We start from the raw sequence: 21,551 nt of genomic DNA, 5'->3' as shown, positions 1-21,551 counted from the left end.
TGCTTTCAATTCAGTTTCCAAAATAACTCTGACTCGACCTTTCTTCATGTGAGATGAAAAGGAGACAGCTATCTGAGAGAGAGAGAGAGAGAGAGAGAGAGAGAGAGAGAGAGAGAGAGAGAGAGAGAGAGAGAGAGAGAGAGAGAGAGAGAGAGAGAGAGAGAGAGCGAGCGTGTCTCACTCTGACAATCCAACTGAAAAGTTCACAGTGGTGGAAAAAGTACTCAGATACTTAAGTATCAATTCTGCAATATATAAATACTCCGTTACAAGTAAAAGTCCGGAATTGTAAATAAAAGTACAAAAGTATTGATGTCAAAATGTACTTAAAGTAGCAAAAGTAAAAGTACTAAAATGTTTGAAAATAGCAGATCTACAAGCTCACAACGCGTCGCGATGTGGCGCGTTGTGAGCTTGTAGATCGGCTATTTTCAAATAGTCTATGTATAAAATAGGGCGAAAGTGGTTAATGTATGTTTTATAATATGATAATTGATATCTGCAAAGTAACTAGTAACTAAAGTTTTCAAATAATTGTAGTGTAGTAAAAGTACATATATTTGCCTCTGAGATGTAGTGGAGTAGGCTAGACTGTAGAAGTAAAAGTACTGAAAACTGGAAATACTCCAGTAAAGTAAAAATAATAAAATAAGTAATTGTACTTAAGTACAGTACTTGAGTACACGTACTTAGTTACTTTACACCACTGAAAGTTCACTTCAAGACTGGATGATTTGTTTCACAGAGCAGGAACGTCGTCGTCCTTGAATTGCATGAAAATATGAAATTACAAAAAACAAACAATGTTTTCAAGACTCATTCGAGGTACAAATGCTCCTTTTACAAAACACTGGATCTATCGTGTGAAAAATATTGGAAAATAACTTTTCCCTGTGTACAAAAAGAAAACGAAACAAAAAAAGCCACTTCGAACGAGGCAAGTGAAATTTGTACCGCTTTTGGACGCGATGACGGAGAGGAAGGGGGTGGAGTCAAGAGATGGAATATATATCGTCGCTGTGCGGCGGAAACCTTGTATATCCAAAAGGAAATGGAACGAAATTGTCCAGAAATAGTGAAAATAGACGATCTACAAGCTCACAATGAGTTGCTTCCGCGATGCATATTGTGAGCATATAAGATCGGCTATTTTCACCACTTTTGCACGGCACTCGTGTATGACGAAGTAGAAAATAAAGTAGAAATTTGTAGATATGAGGTTCCCGCCTGACAGCCCACGATATCAAAGTACAGTAGCTATTGGGCTTCTGTGCTCGTTTGTATGATTCATAGAGTCGCTGTAGGACAGAAAACGTGTCCGTCCAAAACTGCACAAACTTGTTACTTTTCATGAAATGGAAAAAATAACCCGCAGTGCTCCAATGGATCCACTGTAAGTTCTTCTTAACACTTTTCACTGTTTAAATAATTGATAAAACCCACAGACTTCAATCACTTTCGTCTTTTAGTTCTACTGGATCTCTTCTCCACTTAGTCTCATTTTTTTTTTGACGAAATTGTGAATATGTTTAGTCTTAGTTTTAGTCATTGTAGCTTAGTTTTAATTTTGTTTTAATTTAGTTTTCGTCAGTGAAAAAAGGTAGTCGACGAACAAATATTTTGAGATGGGGGGTCCGCGGCCAAATACATATCATTGTGGGGGTCCTTGACATGAAAAGGTTTGAGAACCACTGATATAGAAACATACGTTTTTCAAAAAGCTGTAGGATTTAGAAGACATTTGAGTTACAAATGTTTGCTTTAAAAAATATATAAAAATAATAGCAGATCTACAAGCTCGTAGTGCCGCGCTATGAGCTTGTAGATCTGCTATTTTTGAATAGCCAAAGGAATCAAAAAATGACACAGATTCTTTCCCGGTCTAAATGGGTTAAAAAAAACTGTTTATTTTAACCCACGGTTGCCCACCCCTGCAGTGTAAGCGATGCCTACAGAATTGCAAACTTGAAAGAATGTTAACAATGTCTTCTTGCTGTGCTGGTTGACAAGTTGAGTCCTGGGGACAGAATATAAAGTAGTAGCAGTCTGGGTCCCTGCAGGCCCTGAGGTGGAGAACCACTATGGTATCGTGGTGGGGATGACGATTATGAATTCACAAAGGGAATCACACGGTCCTATACCATATGGAATCAATGAAGCGGTCCCTGAAGCACAGATAGCTACTTGATATGAAAAAAAAATAACTTGACAAATACAGTAAATTCAACCATTTCTGGAATGACATATCCGCTACACCAGTGGCTCTCAACCTTTTCTGGATCGGGGCCCGCTTGAAAACCTTGAAAGTCGTCGCGGCCCACCCATCGGACCACTTAACACACGGCAGCCGCCGAAACCCGCCTACCAGTGACATCGTCGGTAGGCAGGTTTGGCCATTTGATGGTATTAATTAATTCATTCATCCACTGACAGCGTTTTTTTTTTTTTACTTATTTTGACGATCCACAGAGAGCCATGATGTGTACACGGATGTAAACAAAAGGCTGTCTGGGGGGAGGGGGAAGGTCTCGTCTATCCACCGGAACAAAAAATGTTTTACCGCGATCGTCCGTTCTTTTGTAATCGGCAGTTGAATATGGCTCATTTTCATCCAAAAAAGAAGAAATCCGAGCTAGATGAGTTTTTTTTTTACATCTCATAACATGGGAGTGGATGGAGTGACCTTTTTGGGGTTATTTCTGCTTCTACCATTCTCTCGCAGTCAAGGGATCATTCATAGGTTAGCAAGGAGCGCCCTCTAGCGTAATTAAAAAAAAAAGTTTTTGTTTTTGTACTTGACGTAGATCTACGTCAATGGCGGTCAACGGTTGGATTTAAAATGACGTAGATCTACGTCAATGGCAGGGGGAATGTGTTAATAATGCGAGAACAATGGCTTCTATCATAGCATAATAACTTTCCAGGAAGAGAAAGTCTGCAGTTTCCATCAGCTTGGATTCCCCATCGATGATGTCACTGGTAGACAGGTTTCCAAACTCTCCACAGCCCTCCTCTGAGACACAGAACCAGTAGAAAAAAATCGTACCATTATAATGAGCACTATAGTGATGAAAATAGGTTGAAAATCGGTGAAATGGTGATTTAATTTAAATCGTAGTGTTTTGCCAATTATTTAGGGGCCCACCACCCCCCGCGTCCCACCAGTGGGCCCCGGCCCACTGGTTGAGAACCACTGCCCTACACAGCTGTGACACAGTAGACGGCGTGTTTGTACCGTGGCGCAGAGTCAGCCGGTTCAGGAGCGTGTCGTGTACTCCACAGATTCAGTCGTTGCTGGTGAGATACATCGCCTACACAGGTGAGACGAATAATGTTTGTGCTCTTATTAGGAGCAACAGAGATAATGAGCTGGTAGCGTGTTGCTCAAGGGCACTTTGACAGAACGCATGGCTACAGTGGGGACATTGGTATAGTGTTATGCCTCCTTCATGTTTGGTTTGCACGCCCCGCGTCGTGCACCGGAATTAGCTGACTTTACGAGCTTCCAACGGATCTGCTATTTTTGGTGTGCGACACTGGCTCACAACAACGTATAATTCAGGCTTTAGTCATTCAGTCAAGGTCTGACTGCCACGCTGGTGTAGCCTGGTTCCAGACCATAGACCCCGCCCACTCTCTGAGTGAACTGTCTCTCTTGGTCTGGTGTTGTAATGTGAACCTAGGATTTATTCGGTACAAAAATGTATTGTCCAATGAGAGTCGGAGGTGGGGGTGGGTCTAACAACAAGCCAGTCAGCGAATATCTGCTAAAACAAGCTGTGCGATGACGTCAGATGTAGGCGGATCCGTTGATCTCTTGTGATTGGTTTAGGAAATTTGAATCCCCTCCCCTCCCTTGTAATCGCCTACACTGGAGCCAATGTCAGACTGAAGCTCCATGCAGATTCAGTCTGATAATCGGGCTAACGCTGGTGCACAGGCTTCTTAAATAAGAAAAGGACCCAGTATACGACCACGGTTCGGTCGGTATAGTGACTGTCACCTACACAGTGGTGACAGACAGGAAGGCATTGTGGACCTTGGTGCCCTCCGGCGCCCTGGCTCCGTGGGTCATCAGTTCCTGTATGGTCATCCAGTTGTCCAGGATCTTCTTGTTGCGTCTCTTCATCATCTTCTTGTGGCTGAGCTCCAGGATGTTGATCTCCTTCCTCCCCTCGGCGCCGCTCCCCGCGCCCCCCTCCCTCATCATCAGGCAGTCCAGCCGGCTCTTCTGCATGAACTCCCTCCTCTTCCTCTGCTCCCTAGCCCGCGCCAGGTGCTGCTTCCTCTCCTCCTTGCTCCAGTACCTCCCCATCTTCATCTCGCTCATGGTGTCGTCGTCTGTGGTCATGCCGCCGCTCCTCTCCTCCCGGATCCTCAGCGCCCGCTCGCGGAGGATCCGGTCACGCGCCGGCCGACGGGCCACGTAGCGCGTGCCGTCCGCTCGGACTTTTACCTTCCACTCCAGGCGGGGCTCTCCGGGTCGCCCGCCTCCTCCGCCGCGGCTCTGTGGATCTCGGCAGATGCTGAGCAAGCTCAGCTGGCTCTGGGAATACTCCAGAGAGGAGGTCTGCTGGAGCAGCTGCATGTAGCTCTGTAATATACAGGAAGACATTGTCAGCATAGAATAGAACAACACTGATGTCAACAGTGTTGATTTTGACAACAAATTTTTATTCAGTTTCAAATTCCATTTAGTTTTAGTCATATTTCAGTCATCTGAGACGTTTTACTGTTTTAGTCTAGTTTTAGTAGACTAAACATCATAAGATTATAGACGACTAAATCCACAGTTGATAGACTGTCGACTAAAATGTATTTTGGCGGTGCCTTGATGGCGTCATAATGGCTGATTTTACACTTGGTTGCATGCTGAAAATAGCCGATCTACAAGCTCGCAACGCGTTGTGAGCTCGTAAATCTGTTATTTTCAGAGCGCAACACCTGAGTGCAACCAAACATAAAATGACTTGTCTTTTCGTTCAACTGGATCTCTTCTCCACTAGTCCCTCCCTAACAATTTAGTGTAGTTTTTTTTTTGTTGACGTAATTGTCAATAGATTTAGTCTTAGTTTTAGTCATCATAGCTTAGTTTTTATTTAGTTTTCGTCAGTGAAAAAAGGTAGTCTACAAATATTTTTCTCTATAGTTTTAGTCGACAAAATCAAAACCGATTCAATGAAATAAAATAGAATAGAAATCCTTCCAGACATAACTTCAATTTGAATCTTTTCATCCAACCTCTCTGATTAGCTGTAACCTACCTGGAGTTGCCTGGAGCCTCCCTGCCCATGGTTTGGGGAGGTGTGATAGGGTGAAGCGTAAGGAAGCCCTCTTTGGGAACCTCTGGTCCGTCCTTTCTTCTCACACCTCTCGTCGTCCGCGGGCAGGGCCGGGTCCGACTCCGAGGGCGAAGGGTTGCTCTGGTCCGGACTGCTGGAGATGACGGGGCCCGTGTCCTGCGGTCTGCCTTTTTGGCTCGGCGTCCCCTGGAACTTGGGGATCGGGATAGGGCTGGAGGTGCAGGTTGAGGATGAGAAAGAGGCCAGCCTCAGGTTCTTCTCGTTGGTGAGGTCGATGCGTCTTTGCAGGGAGTGGTCCGGAGATCTCTCCGTACCCAGCGGTGTCGACCGGGCGCTCTCCGCCGTGTTGTAGGCGCTGGAGCTGTCCTTGTCGCCGCGGACCTTGTCGCTGTCCGACCTCTCCGGGTGCTCGTGTATGTCCGCCAGCCTGCCGGCAACTTGAAGCCTCCTGTGCCCGTCTTTCGGGCTCCGTCCTCCCGGAGAGCAGGATGAGGGCTGGTGGGCTTGGGGCTCCCCGTGCTGGTGAGTCTGGCGGAGCTGGTGGGCCTGCATGATGCTCTGGCACTCCAGCTCGATGTTGTGAAGCTCCTCGTTCAACATCCTCAGCTCCTGCTCCACCCCGAGCCCTCCTCCTCCTCCGCCTCCCCCTCCTCCCTGCTCCGTCAGGCTACACTCGATGCTGTGTCGGATCGAGTACACGCCGCACTCCTCTCCGTTTCGGATCTGACACTTGAGCTCCAGCAGCTGCTGGAAGCGATTCTCCAGACCCAGAACACCCCCTCCTCCGTCTCCTTCCCGGGCGAGTTGGGACATCGTTGTGGTCCTGGAGCTCTGGTGGTCTCGGAGAACCACTGTCGTCCCTCGGCTTCCCAGGCCTTGGCCCTGCTGGGTGTGGGGATGCTCGGCCCTCCATCGATCCCTCAGGCCCTGGGCTGGACTCCTGCTATGGAGCCTGCTGGCCAGTAGGGGGCGGTGCTCCGGGCTTTCTGTGCTGCGTCCGAACCCACTGTCCTTGTCCTGGGTGTTGGAGGAGCAGGTCGCCGTGTCTGTCGTCACGTCTTCTTCTGCTGGATTCTGGATGGGAGAACGTTGGGTTGTGTTAGGATTGACTTGAATTAATGTATTTTCTTTCCCCCTTTTGCCAATGGTCATACTCATTGGGTAAACTAAACAACTGTACAAGCATGTTATAAGAGAACAAGACCAGGAGACCTGGTTCTGCCAGACCCCTAGTGGTTCAAATCTGAATGGCTGGGTAGGAAAAGAGGGACAGACCGACCGACCAACCGACCGACCGACAAAGCCTCCTGTAGGCCGACCCCCTGGGTCTGGCAACAAAAATAGCTGTCATCTGAATATATGGTCAAATGCACGCGTCCATAGTTTGGTAGAACACAGAGGATAACATCTGTTTTAATACCTTGCTTATGTCCATTGATCCCTCCTTCCGTCTCTCATTCCTCCATACTTTCACTCCTTCTCTCTGCTTCTTGTCTCGTTCTTTGTCCCTGCCATCTCTCTCTCTCTCTCTCTCTCTCTCTCTCTCTCTCTCTCTCTCTCTCTCTCTCTCTCTCTCTCTCTCTCTCTCTCTCTCTCTCTTCTCCTGCCTTACTTTGTTTGCGCCCCCCACTCCTTTCACCATTCCCTTGTTTCTTTCCACTCATCTCTCTCTCTCTCTCTCTCACCTCCTCTTCCTCGTCTTCCTCTCTTCTGTTGGCGTTCTCCTTCCTCCTCTCCTCCAGGATCTCCATCTTCAGCTCCTCCAGGAGCGCTCTCTGCTCCTCGTCTAACCACACCTCCTCATCCAGCTGAAAGCACACAGTACACTGACACCATGCTCTGTGTGTGTGTGTGTGTGTGTGTGTGTGTGTGTGCGCGTGTGTGTGTGTGTGCGTGCGTGCGTGCGTGCGTGCGTGCGTGCGTGCGTGCGTGCGTGCGTGCATGCGTGCCAAACAATCATAGCATGCTGTCAGTCAACAAGGAAAGGAAAGGCACTTAACAGGCATCGGCTGATATCTGACAAGACATAGCCTGTCAAATAGGGCCATTATTTATGTGTACAATTTTGGAGGTAAAACATTAAAAATGATATGTATATATATATATAAAAGATTTGCACAAATTGTCATGATAAAAAAAATGTGCAGATCTACAAGTGCGTGCGTGCGTGCCCAAAACAATCATGCCATGCTGTCAGTCAACAACGAAAGGAAAGGCACTTAACAGGCAACGGCTGTTATCTGACAAGACATATGGTTGTCAAATAGGACCATTATTTCTGTGTTTGTGCGTGTGCGTGGGCGTGTGTGTGGGGGTGGGGGTGTGTGTGTGTGTGTGTGTGTGTGTGTGTGTGTGTGTGTGTGTGTGTGTGTGTGTGTGTGTGTGTGTGTGTGTGCGCGTGCGTGCATTTACCTGTATCTCCGGTCTGGTCACAAGCAGTATGATGCTTCTGACATCCTCACTTGACAACAAGCCCACAGCTTTCTCTCTGTCTCTATGCACTTCACAGCCGTTTATCTGGACATTCAAAGACACACAAACATGCATGTATAGTATACCATTGTGCACTGTGTTGTATTGCGTTAGACATTCAGAGAGACGAATCATCCAGATTCATCTCTCCTCAAAAGGGGGGGTCCGGGGACCCCCAGGGGTCATTTAAGGGTTTCCAGGGGGTCCCCAGCCAAATGAGTTAATGTCGGCTGTTTTGAAACAATTTTGGAATACTTCCCCTGGCACAAAATATTTTACCGATGTTAAGTCCATTGCAAAATACGTATTAATTAGGGGGTCCTTCACATGAAAAGGTTTGAGAAGCACTGTCTTATTACTGTATACCACAGTTAGTTCCGACCTTGCATTTTGATTGGATGAGAGGCACTCGACAGAATGTTCCCGGTAACAGCACTCAGACAGCATGTCTATAAGTATCACTTCACCTTATTTACCAGATACTGTACCTGTAACCTAGCAACAGCCACCAGCTTTCCTAAACAGTCATATTAACTAGAATCAGTTTGATATTGGCTGTAAATATATTGTAAATCTACAGATTTTGAATAGGTCTTCATTATTTTGTGTTTATATTCACAAACCAAAAACTGATGACCAGCGTAGTATTACCAGTGTAGATCAGTGTAGTATTACTGTCACAAACTGTCACTACACCTTGGAAAAACTGAATCCATTCTCTTTGGGACCAAACGACACAATTATCTCTAGCAAAGAAGAGATTACCTTGGGCTGTATTCTTGACAAATACCTGACTGGTGGAAAGTATGGCAACAAAGGTGATCAAAAGAGTAAACCAGAGAACCAGATTTATGGGCAGAGTTTCCTCTTTTGTCAACAAAAATGCCCTCAGGACCCTTTCAGGGGCCCTGATTCAGCCCCTTTTTGACTATGCTTGCACCTCTTGGTACTCCAACATCTCAATGTCACTGAAGACTAAGCTTCAAACCTCCCAAAACAAACTGATTCGACTACTTCTTGGACTGGGGCCCATGACCCACCTGCAGCTCCCACTCATTTTGCCAGCCTAGGCTGCCTGGCTCAGGGTAGAAGACAGGGTTAATCAACTAAAAATGGGATTGGTCTTCAAAATTGTAAATGCAAATTTGCCCGAAATGCCCCCTATACCCGCATATCTGACTAAATACCTCCAAAAAGTTAGCGACACCCACAGTCACAAAACGACCCAGGTTTGGAATAGTCTAACGACCCCATCCCTCAAAAAATGCAGTTCGCTGGGCTCATTTAAAACAGCCCTGAAAATTCACCTTTCAGGAGTCCAAAAAAGGAGGTAGTATGTTTTTACCCGTTAGACAGGCAACCCCCCCCCCCTCCCCCATTGTTGTACATATAGCATCATAATTTTTTAAGCAATTTTTTTGTTTTTGGTTTGTACAGTGTTATTTTTCTGTATTTTTGTGTTGATATTTGAACTGTTGGCTATGTATGTATATGACTATGAATTGAATACCAAGGACCTCAATGGAAACAAGACCGCAAGGACTTTTTTGAACGGGCCTTTTAGACAAAATATTTTAAATGTAACTGTGCTGTTTTACTTTTTTGTCCAATAAAATATTCAATCAATCAATCAATCAATCAATCAATCAATCAATCAATTACCCCAAATACTGCAGGTCTAATGGTTTATCTTACTTACAGTACAATCACAGGTCTGTAGAAGGGTACTGAAGAAAGGGAAAGGAAATCACAATTTTCCTTGTGGAATAATCTTTCATAATAATATTTTGTCAATACTGACTTGACATCCAATATCATACATAATGATAATAAGACTGGAATAATGACAGAAATACGGAGGAGGGAGTGCCATACTAGTGCAATATTGGCACCCCCTCTCGTATAAATGTAATCAAATTCTATTTCTGGAAGAAAAAAAAAACAAGCCAAACATTAGTTTTTGCTTGAGTAGACCCACTGAACGTTGCTCACATGTTGCTCTCTCTTTCCTCCTCGCCTGTATCTTTCGATTATCTGTGCGCTGCATGCTTATAGATGCCTTTAAACCGTTAAGACCGGGAACGCATCTTGTGTAACCACTTTATCCATACTTTAGACTTTGGCTATTAAAAAATTGCAGATATACTAGCTCATACGAGCTTGTAGATCTGCTCTTTTTTTTTTTTTACTGTGTGCAAATCTTTGAATATATATATTTTTGAAAGGGAACTCCTGGAGGGGGGAGTCCCTGGCAGTATATCTTTAGATGGAGCTCTGTGGCCAAATACATATAATTTTGGTCCTTGACATGAACAGTTTTTGTTCCAGGGACCCCCAGATCACGAACCTTTTTTTTTTGCAGATCTACACGCTCATAGTGCGGCACTATGAGCTTGTATATCTGCTATTTTTGAATAGCCAAAGCATAAAATAATGGTTATAGGCTGTAGCTAAAGATCTAAAATGACGCAGATGTGTTCCCGGATTGATTGGGTTACGTACAAACATTACACATAAATTGTATATTGATTACACATTTCAACAACACAAAAGCGTGAATTTGCAGAATGTGTCAGACATTCAGGCATTCCTTTCGCTCACATTATACATTGACTATTGTGCCGATAATGGTTAATTAAGTATATGCGCGGGTTTCAAGAGTGTGTTGATTGCATGGTATATTGATTACGCACACGGATGTTAAAGCGTGCATTTCTAGAATGTGCTGGTCAATTTATTTCGGGGACCCGCCCCCTGTAGCTCAGAACGGGAGTCCAGTTATTTCTGTCGCTCGAAAATATTTTTTTCTTGTATATATCTGTAATGTGTGGTCCGTCTGATGTCGATACAATGCTATTGCTACATGGGCGCCGCCATTACTGTTTACAAATCTGTTTTACTGAAATCACGTTTGAAAAAGGGGAGTCGTGGACTAGTGGACAGTGGTGGAAGTACTCAACATGTTTTACTTACAGTAAGTAAATGTATCAGTACTGCAATGTAGAAATACTCTGTTACAAGTAAAAGTCCGGGAATTCAAAATGTACTTGAGTAAAAGTACAAAAGCATTGGTATCAAAATGTACTTAAAGTACCAAAAGTAGAAAGTACTCGTTATGCAGAATGTCCCGCGATGCGACGCATTGTGAGCTTGTAGATCGGCTATTTTCAAATAGCCTCATTTTAAATAGGGCTGAAGGGGTTAATGTATGTTTTGTAATAATAATCTAAATCTACTGTACAAAGTAACTAATAATTCAAATGTTCAAATAATTGTAGTGGAGTAAAAGTACAAAATTTTGATCTGAGATGTGGTGGAGAAGTAAAAGTATTGGAAATACTCAAGTAAAGTACACATACCTCAAAACTGTACTTAAGTAAATGTACTTAGTTACTTTACAACACTGGTAGTTCACGCGTAGTCCAGGCTCCCTCTCTCCCTCTCCCCCTCTCTCTCTCTCTCCCTCCCTCCCTCCCCCTCTCTCCGCCCGCACATCCAGACATACAATTAACTGCTCTGTGACAGGTGGCGTTCATCTTTTCCTCACTAGAGTAATGGGACTGTCAGGAGGAGATAATAGGGCCAGCGGTACAGCCGAGCCCCGACTTCCCCCGCCCAATCACTCACACTATTGGAAAACACTTTGCGACACGAGAGCGCAGGTTGTAAGGGGAGAGAGAGAGAGCGGGCGGATGGGAAATAATTGTTATGCAGAAAGGTACAGTATATGCAGGGAGACACTGTGAAAGTGTTTGTGTGTGTGTGTCTAGTTTTGGGGCGTTTAATTAGTTTTTGTTTTGTTTGTGTTTTTAAGCAGTGGTTCTCAAATTATTTTCATGTCTAGGACTCCCAAATTAACCCATTAAGACCGGTAACGCATCTGTGTCATTTTTTGATTTCTAGAGCTTGTAGATTGCAGATCTACAAGCTCGCAGTGTGGCACAGAGTGCCGCGCTACGAGCTTGTAGATCTTTAAAAATATTTGAATATATACATATTTTTAAGCCAACATTTGTATCTCAAACTTTAAATCTCTTTAAGATGTATTTGGCTGCAGACACTCTCAAAAGAGTTTGTGCCTGGGGGACCCCCATACAAGATTTGTGCTGCTAAAATGTTAGTTCGAATATTTTTAGTTAATTAGTTTGATTGAGCAGAAAACAGTAATGTCAGTAATGTTTTAATATCGCAAACTCTAAAAGTCATTACCCACCCCAAAAATGGACTATGTGTACATGTATAGGATAGGCCTATATGGTTGAAGGCAGTATGGTCCTTTAACCACTTAAACCCTAGACTTAGTAAATTGGACCCGAGTTGTCTCTGTACTTGGCCAACTTTTTTTTTCTGTCAATCTGCAAGCTCACAGCGTGTAGTTCAGCTATTTTTGGCTAGAATATGGATGCTGGGTTTAATCTGTGTGTATGTTTTGCTATTTAGAAGGGCAGTAAGATGGGACTGAATCCCAAATCGGGTGTGCTTCAAACACGCATTATGAGATGGAACGTTACTCTAAAGACAAATTGTGTTAAGGACAAATTATAGATTCTTAATTTGTTAATCTGTTACAGCACAGTAAGAGAGAGAGAGAGAGAGAGAGAGAGAGAGAGAGAGAGAGAGAGAGAGAGAGAGAGAGAGAGAGAGAGAGAGAGAGAGAGAGAGAGAGAGAGAGAGAGCAAGAGAGAGAGCGAGGGCATACTGGGAATAAGCACTGTACAGTAGGTACAGTATATTCAGGTACATATATATACTCATGACTTTAATTTATGACTTAATTACATTTCAAGGAAGGGAAAAAGTACATTATTATGAACCCGGGAGCAATATGGGTTGGCGCCCCAGCTTGTGTCTTCCGTGAGGAAGAAGCCCAACAAACCCATGGTGAGGCCTTTGAGGACGGCCTATCAGGCAAGCCGCAAGTGGAGCCTGCGCGGCCCAAGACACCATCAGGCCTGTTTCAAATATTGACAGAGCAACCTTCACTTGCAGTTATAAGTAATATTTGACCAGGAGTATCTATACTTTGACTCAACTACTGGGATTGAGTACTTTGTCCACTATACTGCAAGAGACACAGAATGAGAGCGAGTCGAAATGAAGAGAAATAAAGTAATAGACAGAGAGAGAGAGAAGGTGTGAGACAGATAGAGAAAGAGAGAGAGCAAGTGTGAGACAGAAAGAGAGGAAGACAGGAGGTGCTACAGAATGATGTAGTACCTGTTAAACAGCATTAAGGACTTTCATTTCCCTGCTAAAGTGTGGTGATAAAATATGCATGCTGCCCGCTATACTGAAGACAACGGCCTGGCCGGGCCATAAAATGGCTGCATTTACAACGTGTATGTGTGCGTTTCGATGGCAGATAACATCTCGGTGATGTGTGTTGCAGTAGTGGAAAGTAACTAAGTACATTTGCTCAAGTACTGTACTTAAGTACAATTTTGAGGAATTTTAACTTTACTGGAGTATTTCCAATTTCCAATAATTTAACTTTTACATCTCAAAGGCAAATATTGCAAGCTCACAACGTGTCGCAAAGCGACGCGTTGTGAGCTTGTAGATCTTCTATTTAGGGGGGTAGGGACCTGAATACTGGATACGGGGCAACGGCCCAAAAAAGGTTGAGAGACACTGTTATATCCTAATCCAGCACCCTGACAACTGATGTGTGTAGGCTACTCTTTTAGTTTTCTGTGAGATATTCAGAGATAACCATACTGTGCATTATAGTCTGCTGACATTTGAGCATTTATCTATATGCCCGCATTATGTGTTTGTGTGCGCACTCACGCCAGTGTTAGCGCGTACATGCGCGCACGCATGAACGCGTGTGTCAACTTATGTGCGTTCATAAGGCGTCCTTGTGTGCACTGCCTTTGTCAACAGAGATTAAAAAAAAAGCACACACCTGTAGGATGCGATCTCCCTCTTTGATATGTCCGTCTCTCGCTGCTATGCTGTTAGGCTCCACCTATAGCAGAACAATACAAGAACACAAATCAACAGTGGTGACACAAACAAAACAAAAAGGAAAGGAAAAAAGACACCATGCACTGTTCCCTCTGTAACCTATTCATCGTGTCCTTTAGTGCGACAATAGATAAGCGAGCAATGCACGAGACTGAGATTTATCACTGTTGCTGTTTCCCCTGCCAGTGCCAGAGGCGTAAGCAGTGCCGGTGGGCAAACCCCCCCTCCCCCCCACCATATTATCTGCAAATTGTTGCTGTCGGGCAGAAACCTTGCATCTCCTTATCTCCTTATATCTTGTTCAACTTTTTAATGTTTTTTCCGTTACTTAACCCATTTAGACAGAGAAAAGTATCTGTACCATTTTAGATTTCTTTGTCTGTTCAAAAATAGCAGATCTACAACTACAAGCTAGTAACGGTTTTGGACATATACAAGGTTTCCACCCAACAGCGACGGAAACGGTGAAGTTTTCCAGGAATGTGCTTTACTCTTCTCTTTTCTCACTATCCTGTGGGTGATGTGTTAATTTTGATGCCTATGTCGTGTTCTTTATTTTATTTTATTTTCCCGCGTTTCAAGGGGCCGTCGACCTCTCTCGGCGCACACGAAAAAAAAACAAATCAACCCTCCAATCCAAGAGTGAGAAAAATAAGTTATGAGTTATTCAAAGGACGGCTGCTGTGATATGAGACCCACAACAGGCGAGGGGGGCAGGGGGGCGGGGGAGGGTGTAGAAGAAAAAAGAAAAAGAAATAATAATATTGCATTTCCAATCACAAGAGCGAGCAGTCAGCCGTTCCAGCGGCAGCTCAAACAGAACGGGGAAACCGAGATGAAGGGGAATCGTAGATATGACAGCTTGCTGGATTTCATTATTCCATATTCCGTGTTTGTGTGGGGGGGGGTTATTAACCCATTAAGACCGGGAACACATCCTGTGTTATTTTTAGATTTATTTGGCTATTCAAAAAAAGCAGATCTACAAGTAGATGTAGATCTGTAGTATTTTTTTTTATCGTGAAAATGTGTGCACATCTTTGAATATAATAAAAAAAAATTAAGCGATATTTTTTACTCAAATCTTTGCTTCTGGGGGTCCCTGGAACAACATATTTTGAGATGGGGGTCCGTGGCCAAATACATATCATTTTGGGGCGTCCTTGACATGAAAAAAGTTTGAGAACCACTCATAGAGAAACATAAAACAAAAAACTGTTAGGATTTATAAGACATTTGTAGAATCCCCCAGAAGCAAAGATTTCAGTTGCATACGTTCGCTTTAAAATAACATATACTCAAAGATTTGCACACATTTTCACGATTTTAAAACAAAAATAGCAGATCTGCTATATTGAATAGCCAAAGAAATCAAAACATGACGCAGTTAGCTTTCCCGGTCTTGATCGGTTAAGCTCGGCGATGTGGCCCTATGATGGCGAAGCGCACCGTGCCCGAATGTGTGTCAACAACAAAGCCATCCAGGCGGTGTCATATCGGGAAAGCAAATACATCGTAATGGCGTCAGAAACCGCCGACTCCACTCGCGCTTCTTGTGTTTGCTCTGTTTCATTCATTTTTGCGGGGGGTTTCCTTTTCTCATCACTTGGGTTATCGTGCCATGCCGAGGCCCTTTCATCACACAAAATGAGCATCGGTATAGTGGAGGGAAAGAGTGAGAGAGATTGTGGGAGGGAGAGAGAGGGAACAGTAGAAGGGAGAGGGAAGTACTGTCTGTACCTAATAAAATCCTCAGTGTTAATGTATATCCATTTGTAACTCAGCGAGTGTACCAATGGTACACTCTCTGAGTTGTTAATTTTCTGGGTTTTACTGTAGGCTGACACTGTAGGCGGCAGTGGCTCAGGGGTAGACTGGCCGGTAGAGCGGCCGGATGGGGAACCGGCGAGGTTCCCGGTTCGATCCCGGGCTCCCCCAGAGTTAGTGTCGAAGTGTCCTTGGGCAAGACACTGAACCCTGCATTGCCTCCAATCAGTCGGTCGGCGCTAGCTTGCCACCATCGGTGGGGGAAAAGTGAGGACGCTGGCGTCGACGCTGGCGTCGACGCTGGCCGCTTCACCTCCCAATGTCCCCCCCTGTATGAATGAATGAATTGTAAAGCGCCTTGAGCACTTAGAAAAGCGCTATAAAAATGCAATTCATTATTATTATTACTATATAGGATAAGACGAGTGAGAGAGATACGGAGCGAGAGACTGCGACGTCTTCAGACGTCGCGGGTGATTATGCTGCAGACACAGACGCAACTCAGTTGAACGCGATCGACGTCTCGTATTTGTTCCTAAAACGCGTCCCAGAGGATGCGCCGCCGCTGATGCGCCAGCCGCCCCCCCGCCCCCAACCCAACATCGCTGCCAGCATCCTCAACAAATACTCCCGTGTGCTTTGTTGTCCCTTCCGTAAAGTAAAAGTATAGACAATTAGAAATACTCCAGTAAAGTAAAAGTACCTCCAAATTTTACTTAAATAAAGTACTTGAGTAAATGTACTTAGTTACTTTACACCCCTGATCAAAAGAGTAAGGCTGACATTTAATAAACAAATATGTACCGGCAACGGGAAAGAAGAGAGTAAGAAGAAAGAAGAGAGAAGAGAGAAATAAACTGTAGCTATGCCCAAAGTCATGCAAACATTGCCCATAAATGCATTTTAATGAGGCAAGGATTAGCATTCCTATCCTTTTTATCAGGAGGTGCGGTAGCACGCGTTCCGCTGTCGGCAGGTTGCTTGTTCTCACATGGCTGTTGACATGCCGGGATCAGCCACCCTTTTATTTATTTTCATATGGAGCTTCACGTTTTTCTTTTACCATCTTCTTTCAGAAGAAGATGAGAAAATCCAGGGGAAGGGCGGGATGTTGTGCACCATGCATGGCCCACGTGCACATGCAGAAGCACATGCAACTCCACCAACGCTTTAAACAAGTGGTTCTGAAATTGACGCCGAAAGAAACGGAACGTACTGTTGTGTCCTTTTAAACAGGGACATTGTTTAATCCTCGAGACGGCGCCAATAATCCCCGCGCCGAGCCTTACTATACCGTCTGTAATTGGATTGAAACGACACCTGAAGTCAAAGTAATCATATCTCATCTAATAGACTCGCTAATGCTTTGAGCCTCCTCTAGGCATGTTGCATTTGGACTTTTTTTCAAAGGAGCCTTTGTAGCAATAATGATTTTTCTGTCCATAACCACATATTCACTGTTTCTTTTTTTTGGGGGGGGAGAGAGAGAGAAAGAGAGAGAGAGAGAAAAATACAAAAAGCAAAGAAAAAAGGGACGCCTACAGTGTGCCTAAAAAAATATTAACAACCCAAGAATTTCACTTATTTAAAAATGTATTACTATTATTTCACAGCATTATTAACTGTTGAATCTCGGAGGCTTCCTGAATCTTAATTCTTTTGAATCCTCTCTCTCTCTCTCTCTCTCTCTCTCTCTCTCTCTCTCTCTCTCTCTCTCTCTCTCTCTCTCTCTCTCTCTCTCTCTCTCTCTCTCTCTCCTCTCTCCTTAGTAGGCATGTAAGGATTTATCGTAAATCGATTAAAATCGATTCAAACTGGTGACAATTTAAATAGATTTAATACAAAATGTATCGCGATTTTCAAAATGAAAATACAGGATCTTTGTAAGAGAATTGATTAAAAAAATTGTTTTCAGTCATTTGCTACTGTATTGAAAAGAGGATAAGAGAAAGATTGTTCAGTCTTTCGTCTGGAAATTAAAATTGCGTTTGAAAAATCGTACCGTGAACCTAGTATCGTGATTCGAATCGTATCGTGAGTTGAGCGAATCGTTACATGCCTATACTACTTAGACATTAACTATGAGCTTCTTCCTATACAGTAATTCTCAAAGCCTTCCCAAGTTGCGGTTCATTTTCCATCATCCTTTGTGCTAAGACGTACTCCCTCTCTCCAGACACCTCTTTGTTTAGTGTGTCTGTGGGTGTATGTGTGCGCGAGGAGGGGATGACGGGATGAGGGAGAATGTGTCATTTAACACCCGGCAGGAGACGGGGAAGGGTTGTTAAGCTAAGACTAATTAAAGACCTCAATTAAAACGAGTGGGACGGGGAGGGAGGAATGAGGAGGCGAGGCGGGGGAAGAATCCCATTTCAAACCTGAGTTCCTTCCCAGCCGTGCGCTGCAGCTCATGTTCAAGTCAATGTTTGCCCTGAAATAATGTCATGATAATTCAGTTGGACTGCACTCTGCGCTTTGTGTTAGTGAAAAAGGACGCAGAATCCGAATGGGAATTGGTGTTATCTGTTAATTACTTCTTAACCCATTAAGACCGGGAACGCATTTGTGCAATTTTTGGGCGGTGAAACCGCCCCTATATGTGAGGTTTGGACATAAAGATAAAGATAAAGAAACTTTATTGTCCATTAAATTTACATGAAATGGAAATTTGTCTTTGGCACACCAGCAGTCAGTTACAACAATAAAACATTACAAAAAATACACAGGTGCATTCAAATACTATATAAAAATGCACTCACATTAACACACATCGACACCCATTGCACCCCCCCAACCCTGCGCTGTGATTGGCCACCATCACTGTGATGACCACTGTGACCACACCGCCCACTTCACACTGGGTGTGATTTTTAATTTTTTTGGGCTATTCCAAAATAGCAGATCTACAAGCTCATAGCGTGGCACCGAGTGCCGCGCTATGAGCTTGTAGATCTGCTATTTTAGAAATGTTTTGAAAATGTGTGCAAATCTTTGAATATACATCTTTTTTTTTAAAGCGAAAATGTTTAACTGAAATCTTTGCTTCTGGGGGTCCCTGGAACAAAATATTTTGAGATGGGGGTCTGCGGCCAAATACATCCTGTTGCTATATCAGTGGCGCTCCAACTTTTTCATGTCAAGGACCCCAAAAATGATATGTATTTGGCCACGGACCCCCATCTTAAAATATTTTGTTCCAGGGACCCCCAGAAGCAAATATTGGAGTAAAAATGTTTCACTTTAACAGCATATATATTCAAAAATGTGCACACATTTTCTAAATCTTTCCAAAAATAGCAGATCTACAAGCTCAGACACAGATGCGTTCCTGGTCTTAAAGGGTTAACAGAGGAGGAAATTGATGACAGGGACAGTGGGTTTGACCATAGATATAGAAACCTAGATACCTCATTGGCCTCTGCAGTTCATTGGAGCGACTGGTATCTCAATACAAGGCTCTTCCGCAGGGCTGTTAGACTACTGGCACATCGCGTTGACTACTGGCCAATCACAGCGCGTCTAACTGACTAGTTGCTGCGCGGCTGCCTCTTAAGAAAAGACCCGCCCCACCTGCCTCTGATTGGCCTACCGAACGCCCCCTTCTGTGACGCACACGGAAGTTTCCAGCTTGCCCTGCTGAAGCGGAAGGAAGTGGAAGCACGGCCGAGATACGCACGCCTCAGAGCCGAAGGAGGCGTCTACCTTTATATGTCTATGGGTTTGACTTTACACAGGGTGCACCATGACTCCCACATGGATGCAGTCGAGGAGCGCTTGATTAGGAGTCCAGTATCATGCACCAGGGAGCGGGGTGGGAAATGGAGAGCTAAATGGAGGATAAATGAGATTTCCCTGAGCTGAACGTGAAATGAATCCCCTCATTGTTGACTTGTTTGAAATGGCCGGATTGTGTGACTGGTCGGCAGGTTTCTGAACTGTCCACAGCCCCGCCTCTGAGACACAGAGTGAGTAGTAGGGCACCATTATTATAATGAGCATTAGTGAGGACCATTTACATGAAGAAAATAGGTGAAGTGCTCCTTTAACAACATCCCTTAACCCATTCAATCCAGGAACGTATCCGTGTCATTTTTGATTTTAGCTATAACTATTATTGCGAACGCGGAAGGAGGCGCGGCGAAGCCGCGCCTCCGACCAAGTGGAGCTTACTATGTAAACCTGCTCGGGTTGTGTGTGTGTGTCTCTGTCTGTGTGTCTGTGTGTCTGTCTGTGTGTCTGTGTGCATGCAGTACCTATGTAGAGGGCGCCAGAGTGCAGGAATTTAGACAACACACACACACACACACACACACACACACACACACACACACACACACACACACACACACACACACACACACACACACACACACACACACACACACACACACACACACACACACACACACACCTCTCCCCATCACAGTGAAATAACACGGATTACAAGTCCGTAAATACACAATATTTTCGAGCTGCGTTCGCTTCCAGCGTTCGCGCGTCTTACTTGTTTTATACCTTAGTTATTTGTTTTAAAAATGGTGAAAAGTTGTGCAAATCTTTGATTATACATATTGTTTTAAAGCGATTTTTGAAAAGGGGAATACCACTCATTTTCAACATGGAACTATGTCTTTAAACTCTTTGACTGCCGTTGACTCGATAACGCATCAATTGCTAGTTTGTCCAGTTGACCGTCGACGCGTTAGACGCGCGTTTAGCTTTTTCATTGTTTAATCTGTGATCGCGCTATTCTGTTTATTTTTTATCATCAGGTTCACTTTCTGATTCCTTCAGACTCCCCGGGTTCCGGTTTCATGACGCAGATTCCGTTTTCCGGTTTTCATTTTTTTCCCCGGTAATTTTCGGCCAGAATAGGGAAAAACACGTTTTTTCACACGGTATAAAAAACTAACGGAGAGCTCCACTTCTATAATCTATAGTCTGGGTGACGAACAGTCATGGCCGTCGTGTATCACATCGTACTTTAGGCCGATCGGAGAATCTGCGAACACGTCACATCCGGTTTGACGTATAGACTGTTTGAGTCTGTTTGGGGGGGGTCAAGCGAGTGAGTGAGTGATCGAGGTGTCTATTTGCTGCTCTCTGCTGGTGGAACCGTCGTATGTGTTTAAAACCGCAGCTAGACAAACTATATGAAAATTAAATAACAAAACAACAAAACACGAAAATCGCTGGCACTGGGGGAGTACTTTATGAAAATACTCTGGCAGTCAAAGAATACACCTTAGAGCTGAGGGGGTGGAGCCAAAAGTACACCCTGCGTATGTCACTGATCACGTGACCTCAATCAATTATCCAGTTCTAGGCAACATAGAAGGGGGGGGGGGACTTTTTTCTTATTTCCACACAACAGCTCTAAGGTATATTAAAGACATAGTTCAATGTTTAAAATGAGTGGTATTCACCTTTAATCAAATCAAATCTTTGATTCTGGGGGTCGTCTCTGGAACAAAATAATGTTATATAGATGGGGGTCTGCGGCCAAATACATTTACATGTTGTTGTTTGGTTGCTATATTAATGGTGCTCAAACTTTGTCCATGTCACAGACCCCATCATATGTATTTGGCCGCGGACCCGCTTCTCAAAATATGTTGTTCCAGGGACCCCCCCTCCCCCCCCCCCCCATCCACCAGAAGCAAAGATTGGAATTAAAAATGTTCGCTTACAAAAAATATTTGCAAAAATGTTCAATTTTTTTTTTTAAATAGCCAAAGAAATCTAAAATGACACAGATGCTTTCCCGGTCTTAAAGGGTCAAAGGTCACACAGTGTGTCCTTACCTTACTCACGTAGATGGCTGTGTCGTCCTCGTCGTCCGTCCTGTAGCAGAGCGTCAAGCCCAGCTTCTCCTGGTTGCCCTGACGACACAGCGCCACTTCCTGTGACACAACACACACACACACACACACACACACACACACACACACACACACACACACAAACACACACACACACACACACACACACACACACACACACACACACACAGAGGTTTGTATTACTCAGTGGTGGAAG

At 44.1% G+C, this 21,551-nt stretch overlaps 1 protein-coding gene across 1 annotated transcript in view; it reads right to left on the bottom strand.

Annotated features, from left to right (window-relative positions):
* Positions 1-4,003: 4,003 nt before the first annotated feature.
* pdzrn4 (PDZ domain containing ring finger 4) overlaps positions 4,004-21,551 on the bottom strand; it is a gene marked incomplete at both ends in the record, with an annotated part of 68,984 nt that continues 51,436 nt past the window's right edge. Inside the window, 6 exons of the mRNA XM_080421659.1 lie at positions 4,004-4,594; positions 5,265-6,377; positions 6,989-7,111; positions 7,716-7,820; positions 13,684-13,746; positions 21,317-21,415. Coding sequence (XP_080277785.1) covers positions 4,004-4,594; positions 5,265-6,377; positions 6,989-7,111; positions 7,716-7,820; positions 13,684-13,746; positions 21,317-21,415 — 2,094 coding nt within the window. The remainder of the gene's footprint in view (positions 4,595-5,264; positions 6,378-6,988; positions 7,112-7,715; positions 7,821-13,683; positions 13,747-21,316; positions 21,416-21,551) is intronic.

This window comes from Gymnoscopelus braueri (genome assembly GCF_963280865.1).
Source record: "Gymnoscopelus braueri genome assembly, chromosome: 23".
NCBI lineage: Eukaryota > Metazoa > Chordata > Actinopteri > Myctophiformes > Myctophidae > Gymnoscopelus > Gymnoscopelus braueri.
This window is presented reverse-complemented; position numbering and strand designations above follow the sequence as displayed.